Below are 24,130 nucleotides of genomic sequence, written 5' to 3' on the forward strand. Positions count from 1 at the left end.
AGAGTCCTGGAGCTGTGAGTTTCTCCTCTTCAGTGAAGCAGCTTTATTACTGTCTCCTATTGTCGCAGACAAAGTAGCATTACATGGAAATACTCAAGTAAAGTAAAAGTACCTCTAAATAGTACTTAAGTACAGTACTTGAGTAAATGTACTTAGTTACTTCTCACCTCTGCTATGAACCTACGAAGTAGCTGTAGATTAGTTTTGTTGTGTCTGTCGGTTGTATTGAGTTGTCTTGTTTTGTGTCAGCTGTAGTTGTGTTGATTATTTCAGAGACCCAGCCGGAGAAGGAGAGCAGCATGGAGGAGAACAAGGAGACCCCTGGAGCTCAGGTCAGTGTGCACTTCATCACAATATATTCCTAATTCCAGCGTTTCCGCCAGGCGGGCGTCTTGCCGTCATTTGACGCCCTTATTCAGCTCGGAACGCCCTGAACTCGAGCCGAGGGCGTCCAAAAGAGTTTTTATCGCTTGAAATGACGAAAAGGACAAGGACATCCCTCTGTTGGAGGGGCAAAGGAGTCTGGTGGGATTCTTTTCGCCGCTAGCAAAGCGTGTTCCTGTGACGGAAAGTGTACTGCCGGCGAGCCTTGACGGGGGGTGCTAGTGGAGCACGCGCGTGAACTGGCGAAACTGAGGCTCTGGTAAACTGTGGTAACATGAAGAGCCGTTTGGGAGCCGAAAGAGCCGGCTCTTCTTAGTGAGCCGAGCCAAATGATCCGACTCACTAAAAAGAGCCGGAATTCCCATCACTAATGCGTAAAGAGATAGTATCTATTAGGGACGGCTCAATTCAAAATTCAAGTCCAGGGTTTCCCACACATAGACTTTACTTGGGCCGCCCAGGTTTAACGGCCACCAAAGTATATTTCGCGACCCATTCATTATTATTTTGTTTGTATCCGTCCGCGAGCACGACGCCATCTGCAATCGATTTACTAGTGGACAATGATCCCTCGCTTGCTGTACCTGTTCGCTCTGCTATCGCGTGGAGGGTCTGCTAACAAGCGACCAACAGAAAAGTTCATGTTAATGTTGTTGCACCTCACAAATGCCTAACACTGTTATCCCCAAATGAAAGATCACAACCTGTTTGGAAATATACAATATGAATGCACAATATGGTTAGATATAGGTTAGAACGTTGTTGTATACGATACGATAATACTTTAATTGTCAAATCAAGTCTGAAATGTGACTTGCATCACAGCAGCTCCATGTGTAACATCAACATAGACAAATAAGACAAACACAATACATGAGAAACAAACAACAAACATGTAACATAACAGCAGGATCAGTGAGAGCTGCTCAAAGAGCCTTCAGCGTGCATCTGATCTGGATTCAGCTCTGTGTTTACTGAGAGGATTGACTTTTTTTTCTGTTCTCACGGTCATGGCCTTTCTCCATGGAGATCTTTTCTTGCCAGTCACTTCCTTTACCTTAGTTGGAGCAATGGCATCTATAACATATTTTATTTTTGAATTAAAATGATCTACTAGCTCATTTACTGAGATGTTAGCAGGGGCAAGTGTGGAAGAAACATTCTGAGTAAACATTTCCCTAGTGTTTTCAGTTAAATATCGCTTTGTGGTTACCTCTTTTTGAACATTTGTGTGAACAGAAATAGAGCTCTCGAAGGAATGATCAGAGAGTGCAACATCAGTCACCACAACCTCAGAGATATTCAGACCCTTTGATATCATTAAGTCCAGAGTGTGCCCCTTATTGTGCGTGGGCTCCGTCACATGCCGAGTCAGTCCATAGTTATCAAGAAACCAAAACAGTTCTTTAGCCCCTCTGTCCTGGGGGTTGTCAACATGGATGTTAAAATCACCAACAATGACTAGACGGTCAAAGTCAATACACACTATAGACAGCAGTTCAGTAAAGTCATCAAAAAAAGCTAAAAGAAGCTAGTAAAGAGCACAGCTGAACTCCCGCAGCCCTGGGGGGCCCCTACATTAGGCGCATTCACACCGCAGTACTTTTCCCACAAAGGTTAATCAGAACTTAGTTCATCAAAGCTCTTTAGTTCTCATGAACTAATTACAGATCGCATTCACACCGGAATAAGTCCCTGGGGGAGGATTAGGCAAATGAAGCCGCTGACGTCACTTCTTCTTCTTCTGCTTTGGGTTTACTGGCAGGCCGCAAACAACTTCACAGCGTATACTGCCGCCCGAAGTCCCCGGCCGGAAGTCCCCGGAGTTGGGGACTGGCTTCTACTGAAGCCTTCCGAGTAAATCGCCAGAACGCCGACACCTCCTCATCTCCACCGCTCCCATGTTTTCTTTTGTGTTGCCATAAATTAGTCTCTCTGCGTTTCTGCGCTGGGCTAATGCTAATAATGCTAATGCAAGGATAATAAAATGGCGGCTTCACAAAACTTTTTGGGAGTTTTACGGGGCGTGGTTTCCAATCCGCCCAGCCAATCAGACATAGGAACCTTTTTCTCCCACAAAAGTACCTGCTCTCTAGCAGGGACGGAAAACTGACGGAAAAGGGGGTAAAAAGGTTCTCATTAACTAATTTTAGTTCCGGCTCTTTTTGGTGTCAACGCGACATTTCTGAACTACATCGGAACTAAAGTGGGAAAAGTACTACGGTGTGAACGCGCGTATTGGTTGTGATGGCAGATGACAGGGTTTCTACTGGTGAGGAAAGCGGCATACCAGTAAATCAGGTATGGATTTACTTCCATTTTGGCCATTTTTGGCACCAAGATGTCTGCTCTCGGGGTGGACGCCCTCTCAGCCCTGGTCCACGTTGTTGCGCAGGTTTGTGAGAATGATGGATGGAAGTGGTGGCCGGCTGGTGTTTCTAAGCGGCTCCCGAGGGATGTCATCCAATAACGAAGAGCACAGATGGCTTGGTGTATTCGTAGGAGGCCGATCGCATTGTAGCTCTAGCATAGCCTCGCGGCTGTAGCAGCGTAGAGGCCGGGGCTCCTCGCCATACCTGTTCGTGCTGTCACTCAGGTGTGTCTTGGAAAGTTGTATGGCCAGACATGGTCTGCAGAAGGCAAATGTAATCCACAGGATCAAAAGCATGGTCTCTCAAAATGACGTTTCATAAAGACACAACAAGGTTTAGACAATAATTAGACCAAAAAAAACACAAGACGAACGGAGCATACTGAGACTCGCGGTGACAGGATGCCGTCTCCCTCTGTCTCCTGTATACCAGAGGTGGGAGTAAGTCATACATGTGCAAGTCCCAAGTTACTGGGGTGAGAGTCAAGAGAGTCAAGTCATACGAATTTACCCCAGTTTCCGCATTTAAATCAGTTAAAAGCCAGTGGTTATGAAAACTAGAGTTTTATTTTCCACATTAACAACAATGGAGAGTGGGGCTCTGAAATCATCGTGTGTGTGTGTGTGTGTGTGTGTGTGTGTGTGTGTGTGTGTGTGTGTGTGTGTGTGTGTGTGTGTGTGTGTGTGTGTGTGTGTGTGTGTGTGTGTGTGTGTGTGTGTGTGTGTGTGTGTGTGTGTGTGTGTGTGTGTGTGTGTGTGTGTGTGTGTGTGTGTGTGTGTGTGTGTGTGTGTGTGTGTGTGTGTGTGTGTGTGTGTGTGTGTGTGTGTGTGTATTCCTTCTATAAAACAGCTGATACTGTGAGAGTCACAGACATGAATACATAGGTCAAGGCAGACTGGTTCACAGACTCTCCTGTTTTGCCGATCCGGTGCTTGAACAAATAACTCTACGCCCCTACACAAGTCAAGTCTTTTTATCAATGTTAGTCAAGCAAGTCTCAAGTCAAAAAATATGCGACTCAAGTCATGTGACTCGAGTCCCCCACCTCTGGTATATACTGTGGTTAGAATGTTGCTGTATCAAATATAATACAAATATAATAAACCCAAACAGTTGATAAGTAGTATTTTGTTAACTCAAGGTTTATACTAAGTGAGTTTTTATTGTGTTAACTTGTGTATTCATGCTTTTTAGATTGACTTTTTCTCTTTCTCTGTCCGTCTGTTCTAGAAACTGAAAGGAAGAGAGAGACGTCACAGCTGTCAGCAATGTGACAAATCGTTTAGAACATCTGGAGATTTAAAGCGTCACCTGCGTATTCATACTGGAGAAAAACCGTACAGCTGTGAAGAGTGTGGGACATCTTTCACTAGATCAGGTTCTCTCAAAATACATCACCGTATTCACACTGGAGAAAAACCGTACAGCTGTGAAGAGTGTGGGACAACTTTCACTCAATCAGGTTCTCTCAAAATACATCAACATATTCACACGGGAGAAAAACCGTACTGGTGTGAAGAGTGTGGGAAAACGTTCACTACATCAGGTCATCTCAAAAGACATCAACGTATTCACACGCGAGAAAAACCGTACAGCTGTGAAGAGTGTGGGACAACTTTCACTACATCAAGTAGTCTCAAAGCACATCACCGTATTCATACGGGAGAAAAACCGTAGAGCTGTGAAGAGTGTGGGACAACTTTCACTAGATCAGGTTCTCTCAAAATACATCAACGTAGTCACACAGGAGAAAAACCGTACGGCTGTGAAGAGTGTGGGAAAACGTTCACTAGATCAGGTACTCTCAAAATACATCTTCGTGTTCACAAAGGAGAAAAACCATAGTGGTTTTAAGAGTGTGGGAAAACTATGAGAGCCAAGCTAGCTGTTTCCTCCTCCTGATGTCCTGAGAGTCTTTCTGAATTGAAGTGTCATTCAAATAAAGCTTATTTCATTCAAATGAAATAAGTGTCTTTTCTTCTGTGAGATATCTTTATGGATTTCTTTATGACTTGAGTCTGATTTTAAAAGTGGTTTAATATTTCTGAGTCTGACTCAAGCAACTTAAATGTTTGCTTTTGGGCAAAGTCATCTGAACATTGTGTACTGTGCAAGTAATGTTGCACCCTTTGTCCCTATATTTAGATAAACAAATTAATCCCCATTATTGCATTTAATAATTCATATTTCACGACACACTGGTACTGTAGCACTGACCACTTTATTGTATCAAGTGCATTCAATTGAAAACACCATAGTGTTACAGTTAAAGGTGGGGTAGGTACGTTTGAGAAACCGACTCGAGATACACTTTTTGTTATATTCCATGGAATGCTCTTAACATCCCGAAAGTAATGAATATCTTAAGTGCTTTGACAAAAAATCCATAAAAAATGTCATCTGTGGAAGCCGTAGTACTGTAAAAAGCACGACCAATCATTTTAGCCGGCCCGGCTAAAATAACTGGATGGCCTACCTGCCTGTCAGCCTTCCATCGGGGCACAAACTTATCTCGTGCCCTCATTGGTCATGTGTGCGTTCGTGTGTGTTGGAGGAGGGGCTCTGTAAGGAAGTGGCAGATTTTCTCCGGCTGTGCATTTTCAAATTCTAGCGATCTCGAGCTGGTTTCTCCAAAATTACCTACCCCACCTTTAAATGATGTACAATTATAAATACAATTATGTACATAAAAGTATTTACATATAATAAATAGATAATTAACGCCTGCAATATCAGAGAAATTAGAATGTAACAATTGCACTGATGGCTCTGTGTGTTTTTGTCACCAATATTATATTTTAGTTTGCACTGCCTCCACGGCTATGGTTATGGCATGATAAATGTAAAGCGTCTTTGGGTTCGAGAAAAGCGCTATAAAAATCCAATTTATTATTATTATGATAAGAACTGCTCTGTATTCCTAAAGTTTGACCTTTCTCGCAAAATATTAAATTGATTCAGTATAAATGATGGCAACAGCATAAACGAAGGTAAACACAGGTAAAAAAGCTCAAGTGAATACAAATCAGATGCATGAAACACATTAACTTTTGTAGATCCCAGGATTTATTTTTCATCAGCAGGTATGAATCAAATGTTAGGGTATCAATGACTTCTTGTAAACTAACATTTGTTGTTATGCAAGTCAACAACAACGAGATCTCACTCCACTGCAGACGAAGAACAGGAATGATCCAGCTATTGAACCCAGTTGGATTCTTTAGGACTTTTTCTGAGCAACCATTCACCTTCATTGATTCAGTATAAAGGATGGCAACAGCAACAACATAAACACAGGTAAAAAAGCTCAAGTGGATACAAATCAGATGTACAATTATGTACAGGGAGGCTGTGGCGCAGTGCGTTGGTGTTGGGATCAGGGGAGCACAGGTTCAAACCCCACTGCAGTCAGCATGTCGTTGTGTCCCTGGGCAAGACACTTCACCCCACAGTATTGAGTATGTAAGTCGCTTTGGATGAAAGCGTCTAACAAGTAACATGTAATGTAATGTACATAAAAGTATTTACACTTTTTACATTAATGACGTACATATGAATGAAAACTATTTACAATATACATCAAATATAAAAGTCGACATGAAATATAAACCACCCCAAATTGCTCCTGTGGGGATTGCCCACAGTATTGAGTATGTAAGTCGCTTTGGATAACAAGTAACATGTAATGTAATGTACATACAACTATTTACATTAATAACGTACATATATTTACAATATACATAATAAATATAAAACTCAACATGAAAAATAAAAATGATATTGATGAATTGAAAAACATTTAAATTACTATTTACAATATTTACATAGCAACAGGTCATTGCTCCAACTCGTCAACAACAGCTGTAAAATGTTGGTAACTGTTGTAGACTGTGTTCTCCAGACCCTTTGATGGAGACATCCTCTTCACAGGGCAGAAGACTTTGCGCCTGTACTTTTTGTGCCCCTGGGTGGGTTGGCCACAGCACGTGCACGACGGCAGCTTTTGAACCCGGGACACTTTGGCTCCTACTCCCGAGGGCTCGTCCATCCCCTTGCGCTTGTAAAGCGTGGACCTTGCCCAGGATGAGGGAATGCACTCAAGAGTAGTGGGGACAGACACATCAGCAGACGGGGTTGCCTGAATGGCAGGCAGTAAGGGCATTGAGGAGGGGCCAGCAATGGCTGGGGTTGGCTGACTGGCAGACAGGATGGGGCCAGGGAAAAGGGAGGGCACAGGTCTGGCGATGGTACTGGTGGCAGGCAGTATGGGACGTCCAGCAATGGCAGGCACGATGGGCCTCGTGGAAGGGCCAGCAATCGCCCGGGTTGCTGTGGATGGAGAGGGGGAGGGCAAAGGTCTGGGGGCTGGGGTGGGTGGCCGTGGCAGTGACACAGGTGGAAGTGATGTCTGAGGGTGTGAGAGAGGCATGATCATGTCCCTCCTTCCCTTCAATGACTGGGTCCCTGCCGTGCTGGGTGTCGGCACGTACTGCATCAGCGGGTAGTCTGGTGGAGGGAGGACTGCTGGCTGGTGTGGCGCTGGAGGCAAGTGGGCAGAGGAAACGGAAGTCGTCTTTGAGAGCATCGCTGGCTGGTTGGTCGCACGCAGGTTGAGGAGGCGTTCTTGAGCGCGGATAAAGTCACGCACCGTCTTAATGTTTATCTTTGGCAGCGGAAAGCCTGCTTTAGACAAGACGGGATCGTCCACCAAAACCCGGTGCTGGATCCTCTCGTACGCCTTCAAGATAGTGGTCTTCTCAGGGCTAGTGCGAGAACCCTGTGGTGACTTCAACCACAGCAGTTTCACCAGCGTGTTCATAAGCCTGTTGTTCATTGCACTAATGTCCTGTTGTGCTGGTGCGTAGCGAATGCCCATCTTCACGCGCTGTATCACAGCAGCATCAACAAGGTTGTGCCGTTTAGTGCGGCAGTACAGGGTGTTGCCCCAGTGCGTTCTGTACAGCTGGTTGAACTTCTGCTGCTGTTTGTCGTGGTCCTCCACTGCATTCCAGGCAGCCAGGATCGCGTTCCTCTGCTCGGTGACAAGGGACAGCTTGTCATCTGAGCTTGGGAAATGCTTATCTGCAACCTGGAATAACATGTAGGACAATTTTGAAGCGTACCATATTTGTATGCATAGGCCAATTGAAAGGATTAATGTTCATATTTGACATGTTCTATTTCAAGAGGATTCATTTGCTTTTAATTCTAACTGCTTTCCAGTTCCTACGCTTTTTGAAATTGTGCTTTTATTGCTTTTTATTATTAGACGTGTATATTATTGTTATTATTAATGAAAGCGACTACACTTGTGTACCTGGGATCATGTGACCCATTTGAGACCCATTTGAGACCCATTGAGATAACTAACTAAAAGTTAACTATCTAAACACTGAGAGAGTCCTTTACCTCACTGAGCTGACGTTATCTGACAGGAGAGGACTTTCCTTTCACTTCTTAGGCTAATATCCGTTAACTCTCTCTCTCTCTCTCTCTCTCTCTCTCTCTCTCTCTCTCTCTCTCTCTCTCTCTCTCTCTCTCTCTCTCTCTCTCTCTCTCTCTCTCTCTCTCTCTCTCTCTCTCTCTCTCTCTCTCTCTCTCTCTCTCTCTCTCTCTCTCTCTCTCTCTCTCGCTCACTCCTGCGCTCTTGCCACACACACGGAGCCGAGCTTGAATGAAACACCCAGAAGTCGGCTACTTGTACTGTACTGTACATATCATTTTCGAATCAATCATTTTTCAAATTATGAATTTCACATATATAAAAAAAAAACATACATTTCTTGGGGTTGCTTAGCAGTTGCTAGGCCAATTGTTGGTGTTGCTGTAGCAACTGCAAGCTCCCGCCTGGCGCCGCCCCTGGTCTCAGATATATACAAAACATGCTTTTGTAGATGTGTTTTCAAGGCCCGACCATAAAGGGCCTGACCTGTTCTTATATATTTACAGAAAATGTAGTAGGAGAACTTCTGCAGTGTGTATTTGAATATAGCGTATGTATTTAAAATATGTAATCTTTTGGCAGGTTGCAGAGGATGCCTGAGGAAGGAAGCTGCTCTGTAGTCTGGATGTTCAGCTTGGATACTCCTGTACTGCTTTCCAAACATCAGTGTTGTGAACAGGCTGCTGCTGGGGCATATATATTGTCTTAAATATCCTTCAGGCTCCTCTTCTCACCAATCTTATACTGACACTCTGCAGAGCAACCCGTCTGCGATGTGCACATCACATGCCAGTTTGTAATGTTTCCAGTGAGGATGTTTTCTATTGCTTTTATAAGAACGTTTAAAAGAAACTCATGGAAATTGTGCCTTCTTAAAAAAGATCACTAAGTATGCTCATGTTCAGGTAACTACTTGTATTATGGGTTTCTACTAGAACATGTTTACAAGCTTTAATATTTTATTTAATATTTGTATTCATCCTTTGTCTGAAATGCTCCATTTGAACTCTACAGTTACCCAAATGTGTCAGCACAAACACTAATACGTGTTGGTTTTTTCTGTAAAAAGTCCCCTCTAAGTTTGTTAGAAAACACAGCGGTTTCTGAGGGTGTTTTTCACACGGCAGGAGATGAGTGATGACCAGCTTCTATGTTCCTCTATCTCATAAACAGGTGGGAAATATAACTAGCAGAATGTACTGGTCATAATAAGTGTGGTTTATTCACTGACATTTCCTGTGTAAAGTGGAAGTTGGGTGAGGTGATACACACACTCCTCCCTGCTGCCTCCTCCAGCTGCTGGCCTGTTCACACATCTGTACTTGACTCCCTACCAGGCTGTTGCTCACTGTCTTGAATCTCCTCGTAGATCTGCTCAGGTTCAGCTTTGTCATCGTTGGGGGTTCTCTTTTTTCTGTTTTTGAAGAAGTGTCTCAGGGTTATGATCCCCAGAAGCCAAAGCAGCCACAACCGCTACTCGTACGGGTACTTTCCAAAAGTCAGATCGTGGTTGGTTCTCTGGTTCTGCAGTGGTTCCCTCCTGTCCTGAGTCACTACCCAGTCCCTTGTTTCTTTGTGTGACTGGTTTAAATCCAGCTTTAAGATCCACCATAGGATCCTTCATTACTTTCAGAAATATCTGGTAGTTATTACAAAAATACATTATTCCATGTGTAACATTTTCTATCACCAGTGAATTATCTGATCCGAAAGCAAAGTGTTTGTCAATGATGATCACTTTGCCATTTTCTATAGTGACAAGAGGCAGATATCTACCATTACCCCGGTTAAGCCAACTCCATTTTACATCTCCTTTCTTATGAGGACAGGGCAGTGTAGCCTTCATGCCCGTCTGCACTGTTACCTGTTCAGGATTATTTCAAACTTTTCAGTGACTTCAAGAATAACCAGTTTAAAGACGCCGTATTCTGCTTATTTTCAGGTTCATATTGTATGGAGTGTCTCTACTGGGACATGTCTCCATACTTTAATGTTCAAAAAGCTCTTTATTTTTCTCATACTGCCTGTGCTGCAGCACCTCTTTTCCCCCTCTGTCTGAAACCAGAGCCCAGTCTGCTCTGATTGATGAATGAAAACAAGGCAGAAGCCAGAACTCCAAATGTATGAATATTTTAATAAAGACCTGTTTAAAATAGTTATTCTTACCTGTATAGCTGATAGAGAAGCATGCAGCGAGCAGCAGGAAGTAGAGACAAAGCAGCATCTCTGCAGCTGGTGAACTCTGTTGTGTCACATACGACTTAAAAACAGTCTTGTCTAAGAGGAAGTTATGAGTAATATGGCTGTGGTTGGAAAAGGTCTTGAGTGATTGGCTGTTTTATACAGTGGGGAGTTTCTCTGCGCAGGTTGAACTAATCAGATCTAAAAACAACATTTGTTTCTGTCACTGTGAGAAAGGACATCTCCTGCTGAAATATTTAATAAAGTGATTTGCACCATTTCTCTTTCACTCAATTTGACTGAACTTAGACCTACAGTTAGTCTAACCATTGAATATTATTATACTGTATACATGTTTTTTTCAGACATATTTCAAAAATAAGGATTTTATTTACCCAATATATGTACAGTTTTAAGATGGGTAATAAAATAAATTAGGTTTAAACAAAAAGATATAAACATACACAATCTAGCATTTAACGCATAAACAAAACGTCACAAAAATGGGTGACATCCTGTGTGCTCTTCTGCCCAAGAGCAACTCACATACCCCCCCTCATCTCCACACTGCAGGAATGTATAGCCCTACTGGCCAGTCCATTGTTGCGTGCAGGGGGAACAGGCTCTAAAAAAAAGGGTGGCTTAAATGGAGTGGCCTCTTTAAACACCCCTCAGGGTTTGAGAGGAATGGCGTAGTCCAATTAGCTGACACATCTATGAAGGCAGGTGTTTTCCATCAGCGCAGCCTTTGACCAGGAGCAAGGTGAGCTGTAAGACACTGACAATATGATTACACACAACACAATTAACAATAGATATTTTAAACAATATTGCGTGCAATCAATCTAGCAAAAACAAAGCTGTTTCAAATCAATGTGTCTGTGTATGTCTGATGTAAACAAAAGCATAACCTTTAGGATGTGTGTTCGTTTGTGAGGCTTGTAGCCCTCACAAGAAGTTATCTTATTTAACACAACAGCTGTAATCTTGGAAGAAAGAAACTCACAAAAAAACTTAAAATGTGCGACAAAAATAGTCTCAAATTATCTTTAAATAAAGGCTAAAAGCCATCGGATAAGAGCTAAAGTCTAAAAGCTATCGCTAACAGCTAACAGCTAACGGCTAACAGCTACAGTTATTATTCTAGTTCGGCTCTGGGTGAGTAACAGTTTATTTGTAATGCTCAGCTGACTTTATGTTAGTTATTTATTACACCAGTTGTCTTTAAGACAGTTTGAGTTGTTGTGTTGGTGCTCTTTACCATAGATATGGTTTTAAATATATGCTAACTAGCTTATTAGCATCGCCACTCACCGTGACGTAGCATTTTTCCCATTGAAATGAATGGGGTTCTTCAGTTAGCAGCTAACGCTAAGCTAAGCGACAGTTTAGCTCATTAAAATATATAAATATATATACTTTATTTAAATAATGATTTATCTTAAACTGGGAAATGATTGTGTCACAGCAGAAGTGTTTTCAGGCATTACACAAGTTAAACATATTTAAAAGATGCAATAAGATATAATAAAAATGAAGCATTAGCAGCAAGTTTACACACAGGACACATATGACTAGAGTATCTAAAGAATACACAATATACAGAAAATACTGTATACATGGAGTACATTAAACAGTCTCACTAGCTAATGTTTGCTTTCTGTGTTAACTTAGTGATAGTTAATGACACAGATAGCGTTATAACCGTGGTTCAAACAACCATTAATGTCACTTTCTATGTGAATAAAGTCATTTTAATGAAATAAAAATGAACAAACTGTGAGCTGTAAATTAGAATGTAAGTTGCTACACAGATTATGAAGAATTATATCTAAATATTTGTATTATATTAATAATAATTTAATAATAATAACTTTTTATCGTAATGGTTAAAGTTATTTGCATGTAACGTTAATAACTATCTGACCTTTCTATCATTTTCTCCTCTGCTTAGCATCACATTGACTAAATTGATCAATTTGGAACATGTTTACGTCACAGCAGCATATATAAGACAAGGCACTGCACATAATGTGATAAAACACTAAATATAAGCAATATAAGTGTGTGTCTTTTATTCTCATTCAGGTGGAGGAAATACCTTAATTACTTTCTCTAACATTATTTATCCCACAGTATACTCATAAGTTATATGCATACCGTTTAGTTTGAGTAAACGCTCCCTTTTTACCTTCAGCATATTGTTTTAGTACGGTAACTCTTCTTTATTACCGTTAGCATACTGGTTTCTGTTAGGTAACTCCTTTATGTTACAGGATGAATCCTCAGTTTATTGACTTGTTGTTTCTGGAGCCGTGAGTTTCTCCTCTTCAGTGAAGCAGCTTTATTACTGTCTCCTATTGTCGCAGACAAAGTAGCATTAAATGGAAATACTCAAGTAAAGTAAAAGTACCTCTAAATAGTACTTAAGTACAGTACTTGAGTAAATGTACTTAGTTACTTCTCACCTCTGCTATGAACCTACGAAGTAGCTGTAGATTAGTTTTGTTGTGTCTGTCGGTTGTATTAAGTTGTCTTGTTTTGTGTCAGCTGTAGTTGTGTTGATTATTTCAGAGACCCAGCCGGAGAAGGAGAGCAGCATGGAGGAGAACAAGGAGACCCCTGGAGCTCAGGTCAGTGTGCACTTCATCACAATATATTCCTAATTCCAGCGTTTCCGCCAGGCGGGCGTCTTGCCGTCATTTGACGCCCTTATTCAGCTCGGAACGCCCTGAACTCGAGCCGAGGACGTCCAAAAGAGTTTTTATCGCTTGAAATGACGAAAAGGACAAGGACATCCCTCTGTTGGAGGGGCAAAGGAGTCTGGTGGGATTCTTTTCGCCGCCAGCAAAGCGTGTTCCTGTGACGGAAAGTGTACTGCCGGCGAGCCTTGACGGGGGGTGCTAGTGGAGCACGCGCGTGAACTGGCGAAACTACTTCGGCTGTGACTTTGTGTGTGCTCAGGATGAGTTTGGCTGTGTATCGCTAACAAGGAAACAACACCTCCACGGAACTCAGCGCGATTCACAACGTCCCGACCAATCAGAGCACACTGTGCTCACAGGGAGGGTGGGGGCTGGAGCTATTGGAGCTACAACGAGCCGTTAAAGGCAGAGAGTGAAATTCAGTGAATACACGTAGTTTACAGAGATGCTGTATGAGAAACCAATGTGAGTTTGGAAAATTGCACAATATAAATCTATTCTAGTAGACCTCAACAATGGAATTATGATCAGTGGAAATGGCCATGACATGGGCCCTTTAATGTCCTTAGTCACATATGATTTATTACTTGGATAGATTTGTATTTCTTTAGTGGGAACACAGAAGTTAATATAGTCTTTGGTAACAGTAGTTTTTTAGTTTAGTTTAGTTTTTAGTTTATTTATTTATAGTGTCGTGGACAGTCCCCATCGATGAACTGTCACAAAAACAGTAAATGGAGCAGCTTTAGCCGACATGGCTAATTTCCAGCTGTTGTCCCCGTCCAGATGGTAATAGACAATTAGTATAGTAGTTATTTCATCTAGTGAACCTTCCTGAAAAATGTCCCAATCTGTCCAATCAAAACAGGCTTTCAACTGTTCCCTACTTTAATTTGTCCATGTCCTTATTACTTTCTTTTCTGGTTGACTTCCCTTCAGTTTGGTCTTATACACTGGTATCATATTCACAACATTATGATCAGAGTTCAGTATTGGTGGTCTGTATTTAGACACATAGGCTACTTTATCATTAACAAAGCATTTGTCCAGGATATTGTCTTTCCTGCTGTGATCCCTAACATACTGCTGGAACCCAGGTAACACAGTCTCCAGGCGACATTGCTTCATGTCCCCGAGCACTATTGCCGGTGCATCGGGGTGGCTGAGTTGCAGCTCGTGAACACAGTCAGCGATGGAGCCGGCCGCTGGGAGGCACGTAAACAACAAACAGTCAAATACACCCAAATTCTCTAGGCCAGTGGTTCTCAACCTTTTTACACCAAGTACCACCTGAAAAATAGTTGGTTCTCCAATACCACCATATGACCAATGTTAAAATACAGTCTATGCACAGTTCATGCAGGACTCGGAGGCACATGTATTCATAATAACATTATTTGTTGTCAGCCACAGCTACATGTATAAAGGGCAGTCAATTAAATTCAATAATAGCTTTATTAGCATGACCATAGTTACATACAGTATTGCCAAAGCTCTGTATAGTTGCAACATCTATACAAAAATACACACAAATAAACAGTTATCAGGGTTCGTACGGGTGCTGGAAATCCTTGAAAATGCTTGAAATTGTACGAGGTGTTTTCAAGGTTTGAAAAGTGCTTGAATTTAGGGAATGGTGCTTGAATTTGGGATAAAGTACTTGAAATTGTAAATGCTTTACTTCGATTTTTAGATTAAAAGAAAATAAAGAAGTCGGAGCGCGCTTAATTGCTTCGCTTTTACATAAAACAGCTCCTCTCCGGCCTTCCCGCGCTATTCGCGTGACCGACAAGTGTTTTTGTTACGTGTGTGACCTGGGCATTCTGATGAGTGATAGATGACAGTATGCCAGGATGTTGCCGTTTCAACGAGCGTTGGCTAGCAGAAGACAAATACAAGCCATGGCTAAGACGAGGGTCAAGCCCAAGAGTAGCCTCCTGCAAAGTGTGCAAACATAACGATGCGAGAGTCTGCGCTGACGAGCCACACACCCCACGAAAGGTACGCCGTAGTAGAGCATTTTAGATTAGGCTAACGTTGCATGTAAAATACATGACACTTTTCTCTGTGCGCGGTAAAACAAGCTCGCCAAAATGGCTTCACTAGTCTGGCAGTATTTTAAGTGTCCAAAAATGACAATAAAATAGCGGTATGCAACGTGTGTGAAGCAGAAATCCTGCAGCTCCACCCGCTGTGACGGACCGGTGAGCGGAGCAGAACACACATTAAGAGTTAGACCTAACGCACTTAGCTATTTTATCTACCTCTGGAACAAGCTAAACTAGTTATAAATATATTTATTCTTCACTGTCGGGTCACTCATTACTGGATCAGTGAGCTGCAGGAGATACTGACAGGCTGTCAGGGGAGAGAGAGAGAGGGGGAGAGAGGAAAAGAGAGCGCTTCCGCTCATTTCTCCCGTGTTATTATCCCAAGTTAATGTAAACTTGAATAATGTACTTCATTTTAATTTAATAATTATGTTGGTTGTTTGTGGAAGCGCCAGTGAATGAGCCCCATTAACTGAGTTTTAAACATCACTTTAAATGGAAGCAGTGTTGCCAACTCCATAGTAAGGAAAGTAGCTATTGGCTGTCCTAAAAGTAGCTAGAAGTCGCTAAATGACGTCATCGCCTAATTTGCATATTTTATATACAAAAAGTGAAGAAAAAAACACCCTTAATGTGTTTAGAACTACAAATGAACTTCCTTCTGTTGATTCTTTTTTTTTAAATGTTTATGTGTGTCCATCACTTGATGACTTTAATGCTTTGTAGAGACCAACATTACATACATACATGTTGTCCAGTATTGATAAAGAATTAGTCACATTTAATAAAAAAAATGGATATGTGGGATGGAATTGCTACCTTCCTTCTTTATCTGGGCTTGGGACTGGCAAAGTGACCCAAAAGAGACACACTGGGTGTTTCTCAATCGCGAGTACGCTTGCTTGGTAGCACATGTTTGCCGAGCATCTTGCTTCAGAAGCGAGGCAAGAATACTTCCTGGCATTCGAAAAACGAATGGGCGATCGAAGCATCCCTAATAATTATATATGATATGTTTTATAATGATTGATCATTAAAGTGTCATCAAAGCTGGTAAAGGTGCAGCTAGTTTGAATGACTTTGTATACTGCAGGGTAGCTTGTGAATTTACTCCAGGTGGAACTAAAGTCTGATTTAACACTTGATTATATTTCACATCATTGATCCACATCTGTAAAGTAACTAAAGGTATTAAATACATGTAGTGGAGTAAAAGTACACCATTTACCTCTGACTTATGTTTACTGCCAACCTAAAAGTACCTCAAAAATAGTAATCAATAATGTATTGAAAAGTTATTTGGCTGATTGTTTTATATTGGCTCAGCCAGGTTATATGGGATGCCCAGTCTACGTACAGATGGGTCACTCATTTTGAAATATTAAACTTAGTTTTCTTTTCTTTAATTGTTCATCCTCATGTAGAATGCTATTATGAAACATACATTTGGTTGTTTATAGCATAAAGAACATCTGATTTAATGTGAGGTAGGGAAATAATCATTTGAGTATGAGTCAGAGTTCCTGTTAAAATATTTTTTCGCCGGTCAAAATGTCCGTTAAAGTTGAAATATTCCGGACAAAAGTAGAAAAGTGCCGGTCAAAGGTCTTCTTTGTTATTTATTGAGCTTTAAAACAAATTGACATGATTCGATATTAAACAAACTAATTATAGTAGATTAACTACATTATTCAAAAGTGTACAATAATTTACAATAACACGGAGCGCTCTCTCCCTCTCCTGACAGCCCGCCAGTATCATGCAGCTCGTGGATCAGTAATGAGCAGTGTTGGGACTAACGCGTTACAAACTAACGCGTTACTGTAACGCAACTACCTTTTGCGGTAACTAATAACGTTACGAGTTACCTATTCCCATTCAGTAACGCCGTTATAGTTACTGTGATTTAAATGGGTGCGTTACTGCGTTACATTATGTGATCCAACTGAACCGAATCTCCCTGTGGATGTAACTTACAGGCGAATACAGCGATGTCCTCTCACAGTACCATGGAAAAGTGAAAGTGACCAGAGAGGAGTGATGATTGGTTAACGCGGGGTAACATTTCAGGGTAAGCCAATCAGAGACAGAGTTGGGCGGGTCTTGCCTTATGGGGAAAATACACAGACACACAAACACTTGCTAACACACACACATACACGGCAACGCCCACCACCAGCACACACACACACACAATGGCAGATGCAAGTATCAGCGAGAGCAGCAGCGCATTTACAACTTGGAGATATAACCACTATTTTCAATTTGTGGGGATAAAGGACGCAAAAAATATTACGGTCAAATGTAAACTGTGTGCAGGACAGAAAGCATTGTCCACATCGAATAACAGCAATGCCAATCTCCTGAAGCACCTAACTAATGTACGTGGGGCTATAAAACTAGTCTTACTGTGCCACAGAACAACACAAAAACTTGTATTTTTATTGTTATTATTTTTAAAGTAAAGTAACTTGTTACTAGTTACTTTTATAATTTAGTAACTAATAAAGTAACTAGTTACTTTTTTGAGAGCAGTAACTATAACTATTACTAGTTACTTTTTAAAAGTAACTTGCCCAACACTGGTAATGAGTGACCCGACAGTAAAACTAAACATATCTATAACTAGTTTAGGTAGTTTGAGAGGTAATTAAAATAGCTACGTGTGATATTCTAACCTGAAGTGTGTTTTGTTCCGCTCACCGCTGCAGGTGATCATGCAGAGCTGCGTGTCGACTCGTCAGCAGCAGCTGATCTCTCTCCCGTCAGATTAGACTTCACTCGCGTTTATGTCCATATCGATCAGATCTAGCTAGTTCTAGCTAATGATATGACTACCTGCTTATTAAAAGACACCTAAACAATAAGCGTCGCTATGCAACCGGGTGAGGCCACAAAGTATAGCGCAGCAGCATTATGCATTTGTTTACATGCCCACCGGAACCCCGAGGCATTACCAATAGATCAACGCACAATCAAACCATACAGGACATCTCTTTCTCCACATTAAGTGTTAGACATTAGAATTGACTATTCTTGTCTGTCACATACTCTTCTTGTCTGTCACATACTCTTCTTGTCTGTCACATAAGTGGCGCAACTGAAGCGGTATTGTGCTAAAGGGGAAATTATTTTGACCGGACATTTTGACCGGAGAGATTTAGATTTGCCGGTCTTCAGCATATTTTACCGGTCATAGTCCGGTAATTACCGGCTAACGGGAACTCTGGTATGAGTATATAAATATGTAATTTACAACAGCTGTAAGCTGCAAGCTTGAAAATGCTTGAAAAGTGCTTGGATTTGACTTTGGAAAAGGTGTAAGAACCCTGAGTTATAAACGAACTGCTTTATTTTTTATTTAATTCATATAATACATTAATACAAAATAAAATATGATATATATATATATACATAAGATATATAAGATGTGAGAGCTGGTGTATCAGGTCAGTCCGATTCCCTGAAACTGGCAGGCAGAGACAAACTGTCCTGCAACAATGCAGCTCTCTTTATATTCCCCCAGGAGTATTTTTTTTTTTTTCATTTAATTTTTAAATATTGAGGATGCTTATGGTTGAGTTTTTGGGAAGAATTGTTTCCGTATAGCTTCAAAAGTTGGGGCATTTTGTGAGGAAGTGGCTGCTCTGTCTCCACAGCAGTTCCTCCTCACTGTTGGCATGATCGCTCCTCTTTTGGCAGCCATTTTTCTTGTACCTGCCTGTTTCTATGGCCAGGCTGTCTCTCTCTCTCTCTCTCCTCTCTCTCTAGGAGCGAGAATAGATAGGTGATAGTAGAGAGATATGGATAGAGAGACGGAGAAAAGGGAGAGACTCCTCCCGCTCTCTCTCTCTCTCTCTCTCTCTCTCCTCTCTCTCTCTCTCTCTCTCTCTCTCTCTCTCTCTCTCTCTCTCTCTCTCTCTCTCTCTCTCTCTCTCTCTGTCTCTGTCTCTGTCTCTGTCTCTGTCTCTGTCTCTGTCTCTGTCTCTGTCTCTGTCTCTGTCTCTGTCTCTGTCTCTGTCTCTGTCTCTGTCTCTGTCTCTGTCTGTCACCTGTCTCCCTCTGTCTCTCACCTGTCTGTCTCTGTACCTGCATGTTTCTATGGCCAGGCTGTGAGCACTTACGGCCCGTCCACACAGCAGCGTTAAAAAAATCTTGGAGGTGGGCGTATCTGAAGCTTGGGGATTTTTTGCGAGCAAGGCACCAACAACCAATCACATGAATCTCCCGCCCCCGACATACGAAGCAAAAAGTTTGAAGTAAACTGGATATAAACTCCCCAAACAGGCGAAAACATACCACTGTCTCTGCCACCTCCCTCCATGCCTGGCTCCTCCGGTTTATATCCCGGTAGGTAAATAGGGACTGGTCATAAAGCACCGGGTGATCCCATACCGCTAATTTCTCCTCCATTTTTTGGAATATGAGGAAATGACCTGCGGTATGTCTCTCCCAGCATACACGCGGTTTGATTGGCTAGCGCTTGAACTGTCAGATTTGCATACACGGGATTTGATTGGCTGACGCTTCCACCTCAGCTTCAAAAGTTGAACATTGCTCAACTTTGAATCCTGAAAATCCTGAAAATCTCCGCTCTGCTGCCCACAATGCAGTTCGGCAAAAAGTGAGGCAAAGTGACGTCACCCCATTCAAAGTGAATGGGCAGAAGCGTTTCAAGATTTTTTTAACACTGCTGTGCGGACGGTCCGTTAGTCTGTATGCAAAGGAGTCTGATTCTTTTCGGAGTATGATCGGCACCACAGATCAAATCTGGGTACTTCAAAGAGAGATTCAGGCATTGTAGATTGTAGTAAGCGTTTCCGCCAGGGGGGGGGGCGTTTTGCCGCAATTATTCAGCTCGGAACGCCCTGAACTCGAGCAGAGAGTGTCCGAAAAATAAATAATTCGAGAGAAGATCGAGAGTTTCTATCGCTTAAAATGACTAGGGAAAAAGGACAAGGACATCCCTCTGTTGGAGGGGCAAAGGAGTCAGGTGGGATTATTTTCGGAGTATTGAAGATCGTTTCCCCGACATCGGCGGTGCCTGCCACAGGACAACACGGAACGTGCGCGATTTGGACGCGATGAGCGCGGAGCTCGCGCGTGAACTGAGGCTCCGTGATAAACTGTGGTAAAATGACTAAAAAGAGCCGGAATTCCCATCACTAACGTAAAGAGATAGTATCTAACAATACCCCCCATGTTTCTAAGCGGCTCCCGAGGGATGTCATCCAATAACGAAGAGCACAGATGGCTTGGTGTATTCGTAGGAGGCCGATCGCATTGTAGCTCTAGCATAGCCTCGCGGCTGTAGCAGCGTAGAGGCCGAGGCTCCTCGCCATACCTGTTCGTGCTGTCACTCAGGTGTGTCTTGGAAAGTTGTATGGCCAGGCATGGTCTGCAGAAGGCAAATGTAATCCACAGGATCAAAAGCATGGTCTCTCAAAATGACGTTTCATAAAGACACGACAAAGTTTAGACAATAATTAGACGAAAAAAAACACAAGACGAACGGAGCATACTGAGACTCGCGGTGACAGGATGCCGTCTCCCTCTGTCTCCTGTATACCAGAGGTGGGAGTAAGTCATACATGTGCAAGTCCCAAGTTACTGGGGGGTGTGTGTGTGGGGGGGAGGTTTTCCTTCTATAAAACAGCTGCGGGCAGCAGATACTGTGAGAGTCACAGACATGAATACATAGGTCAAGGCAGACTGGTTCACAGACTCTCCTGTTTTGCCGATCCGGTGCTTGAACAAATAACTCAACACCCCTACACAAGTCAAGTCTTTTTATCAATGTTAGTCAAGCAAGTCTCAAGTCAAAAAATATGCGACTCATGTCATGTGACTCGAGTCCTCCACCTCTGGTATATACTGTGGTTAGAATGTTGCTGTATCAAATATAATACAAATATAATAAACCCAAACAGTTGATAAGTAGTATTTTGTTAACTCAAGGTTTATACTAAGTGAGTTTTTATTGTGTTAACTTGTGTATTCATGCTTTTTAGATCAACTTTCTCTCTTTCTCTGTCCCTCTGTTCTAGAAACCGAAAGGAAGAGAGAGACGTCACAGCTGTCAGCAATGTGACAAATCATTTACAACATCTGTAAATTTAAAGCGTCACCTGCGTATTCATACTGGAGAAAAAACGTACAGCTGTGAAGAGTGTGGGACAACTTTCACTAGATCAGATGCTCTCAAAATACATCAACGTATTCACACGGGAGAAAAACCGTACAGCTGTGAAGAGTGTGGGACAACTTTCACTCAATCAAGTCATCTCAAAATACATCAACGTATTCACACGGGAGAAAAACCGTACAGCTGTGAAGAGTGTGGGACATCTTTCACTACATCAAGTCATCTCAAAATACATCAACGTATTCACACGGGAGAAAAACCGTACAGCTGTGAAGAGTGTGGGACAACTTTCACTCAATCAAGTCATCTCAAAATACATCAACGTATTCACACGGGAGAAAAACCGTACAGCTGTGAAGAGTGTGGGACATCTTTCACTACATCAAGTCATCTCAAAATACATCAACGTATTCACACGGGAGAAAAACCGTACAGCTGTGAAGAGTGTGGGACAACTTTCACTAGATCAGATGCTCTCAAAATACATCAACGTATTCACACGGGAGAAAAACCGTACAGCTGTGAAGAGTGTGGGAAAACGTTCACTACATCAAGTGATCTCATAATACATCACCGTATTCATACAGGAGAAAAACCGTACTGGTGTGAAGAGTGTGGGAAAACGTTCACTACATCAGGTCATCTCAAAAAACATCACCGTATTCATACTGGAGAAAAACCGTACAGCTGTGAAGAGTGTGGGACAACTTTCACTCAATCAAGTCATCTCAAAATACATCAACGTATTCATACTGGAGAAAAACCGTACAGCTGTGAAGAGTGTGGGAAAACGTTCACTACATCAAGTGATCTCATAATACATCACCGTATTCATACAGGAGAAAAACCGTACTGGTGTGAAGAGTGTGGGAAAACGTTCACTACATCAGGTCATCTCAAAATACATCTTCGTGTTCACAAAGGAGAAAAACCATAGTGGTTTTAAGAGTGTGGGAAAACTATGAGAGCCAAGCTAGCTGTTTCCTCCTCCTGATGTCCTGAGAGCTGTAGTTATATAGTCTCATTGAAATAAAGCTTATTTCATTCAAATGTGTCTTTTCTTCAGTGAGATATCTTTATGGATTTCCTTATGACTTGAGTCTGATTTTAAAAGTGGTTTAATATTTCTGAGTCTGACTCAAGCAACTTAAATGTTTGCTTTTGGGCAAAGTCATCTGAACATTGTGTACTGTGCAAGTAATGTGGCACTCTACCTTTGTCCCTATATTTAGATAAACAAATTAATCCCCATTATTGCATTTAATCATTCATATTTCACGACACACTGTTACTGTAGCACTGACCACTTTATTGTATAAAGTGCATTCAATTGAAAACACCATAGTGTTACAGTTCAATTATGTACAATTATAAATACAATTATGTACATAAAAGTATTTACATATAATAAATAGATAATTAACGCCTACAATATCAGAGAAATTAGAATGTAACAATTGCACTGATGGCTCTGTGTTTTTTGTCACCAATATTATATTTTAGTTTGCACTGCCTCCACGGCTATGGTTATGGCATGATAAATGTAAAGCGTCTTTGGGTTCGAGAAAAGCGCTATAAAAATCCAATTTATTATTATCATGATAAGAACTGCTCTGTATTCCTAAAGGTTGACCTTTCTGGCAAAATATTAAATTGATTCAGTATAAATGATGGCAACAGCATAAACGAAGGTAAACACAGGTAAAAAAGCTCAAGTGGATACAAATCAGATGCATGAAACACATTGACTTTTGTAGATCCCAGGATTTATTTTTCATCAGCAGGTATGAATCAAATGTTAGGGTATCAATGACTTCTTGTAAACTAACATTTGTTGTTATGCAAGTCAACAACAACGAGATCTCACTCCACTGCAGACGAAGAACAGGAATGATCCAGCTATTGAACCCAGTTGGATTCTTTAGGACTTTTTCTGAGCAACCATTCACCTTCATTGATTCAGTATAAAGGATGGCAACAGCAACAACATAAACACAGGTAAAAAAGCTCAAGTGGATACAAATCAGATGTACAATTATGTACAGGGAGGCTGTGGCGCAGTGCGTTGGTGTTGGGATCAGGGGAGCACAGGTTCAAACCCCACTGCAGTCAGCATGTCGTTGTGTCCCTGGGCAAGACACTTCACCCCACAGTATTGAGTATGTAAGTCGCTTTGGATGAAAGCGTCTAACAAGTAACATGTAATGTACATAAAAGTATTTACACTTTTTACATTAATGACGTACATATGAATGAAAACTATTTACAATGTACATCAAATATAAAAGTCGACATGAAAAATAAACTTCACCCCAAATTGCTCCTGTGGGGATTGCCAACAGTATTGAGTATGTAAGTCGCTTTGGATAACAAGTAACATGTAATGTAATGTACATAAAACTATTCACATTAATAACGTACATATATTTACAATATACATAATAAATATAAAACTCAATATGAAAAATACAAATGATAAACATTTAAATGACTATTTACAATATTTACATAGCAACAGGTCATTGCTCCAACGTGTCAACAACAGCTGTAAAATGTTGGTAACTGTTGTAGACTGTGTTCTCCAGACCCTTTGATGGAGACATCCTCTTCACAGGGCAGAAGACTTTGCGCCTGTACTTTTTGTGCCCCTGGGTGTGTTGGCCACAGCACGTGCACGACGGCAGCTTTTGAACCCGGGACACTTTGGCTCCTACTCCCGAGGGCTCGTCCATCCCCTTGCGCTTGTAAAGCGTGGACCTTGCCCAGGATGAGGGAATGCACTCAAGAGTAGTGGGGACAGACACATCAGCAGACGGGGTTGCCTGAATGGCAGGCAGTAAGGGCATTGA

The 24,130-nt window shown here is 41.7% G+C and overlaps 2 protein-coding genes across 3 annotated transcripts in view; one reads left to right on the top strand and one right to left on the bottom strand.

Moving 5' to 3' along the window:
* LOC117481726 (zinc finger protein 239-like) overlaps positions 1 to 22,331 on the top strand; it is an 85,569-nt gene extending 63,238 nt beyond the window's left edge. The window contains exons 1-2 of one of the 2 annotated variants that reach the window (XM_034129580.1): positions 12,933 to 13,013; positions 21,184 to 22,331. In XM_034129580.1, the coding sequence (XP_033985471.1) occupies positions 12,981 to 13,013; positions 21,184 to 22,218 (1,068 nt within the window). In that variant the 5' untranslated portion in view covers positions 12,933 to 12,980 and the 3' untranslated portion in view covers positions 22,219 to 22,331. Of the gene's footprint in view, positions 1 to 4,099; positions 13,014 to 21,183 lie in introns of those variants that run through there. The other variant, XM_034129579.1, reaches the window with a different exon arrangement.
* LOC117481734 (E3 ubiquitin-protein ligase TRIM39-like) overlaps positions 1 to 24,130 on the bottom strand; it is a 937,572-nt gene that overhangs the window by 474,539 nt on the left and 438,903 nt on the right. The window lies entirely within an intron of this gene.

The sequence above is a fragment of the Trematomus bernacchii genome, unplaced genomic scaffold (assembly GCF_902827165.1).
Source record: "Trematomus bernacchii unplaced genomic scaffold, fTreBer1.1, whole genome shotgun sequence".
Classification (NCBI taxonomy): domain Eukaryota; kingdom Metazoa; phylum Chordata; class Actinopteri; order Perciformes; family Nototheniidae; genus Trematomus; species Trematomus bernacchii.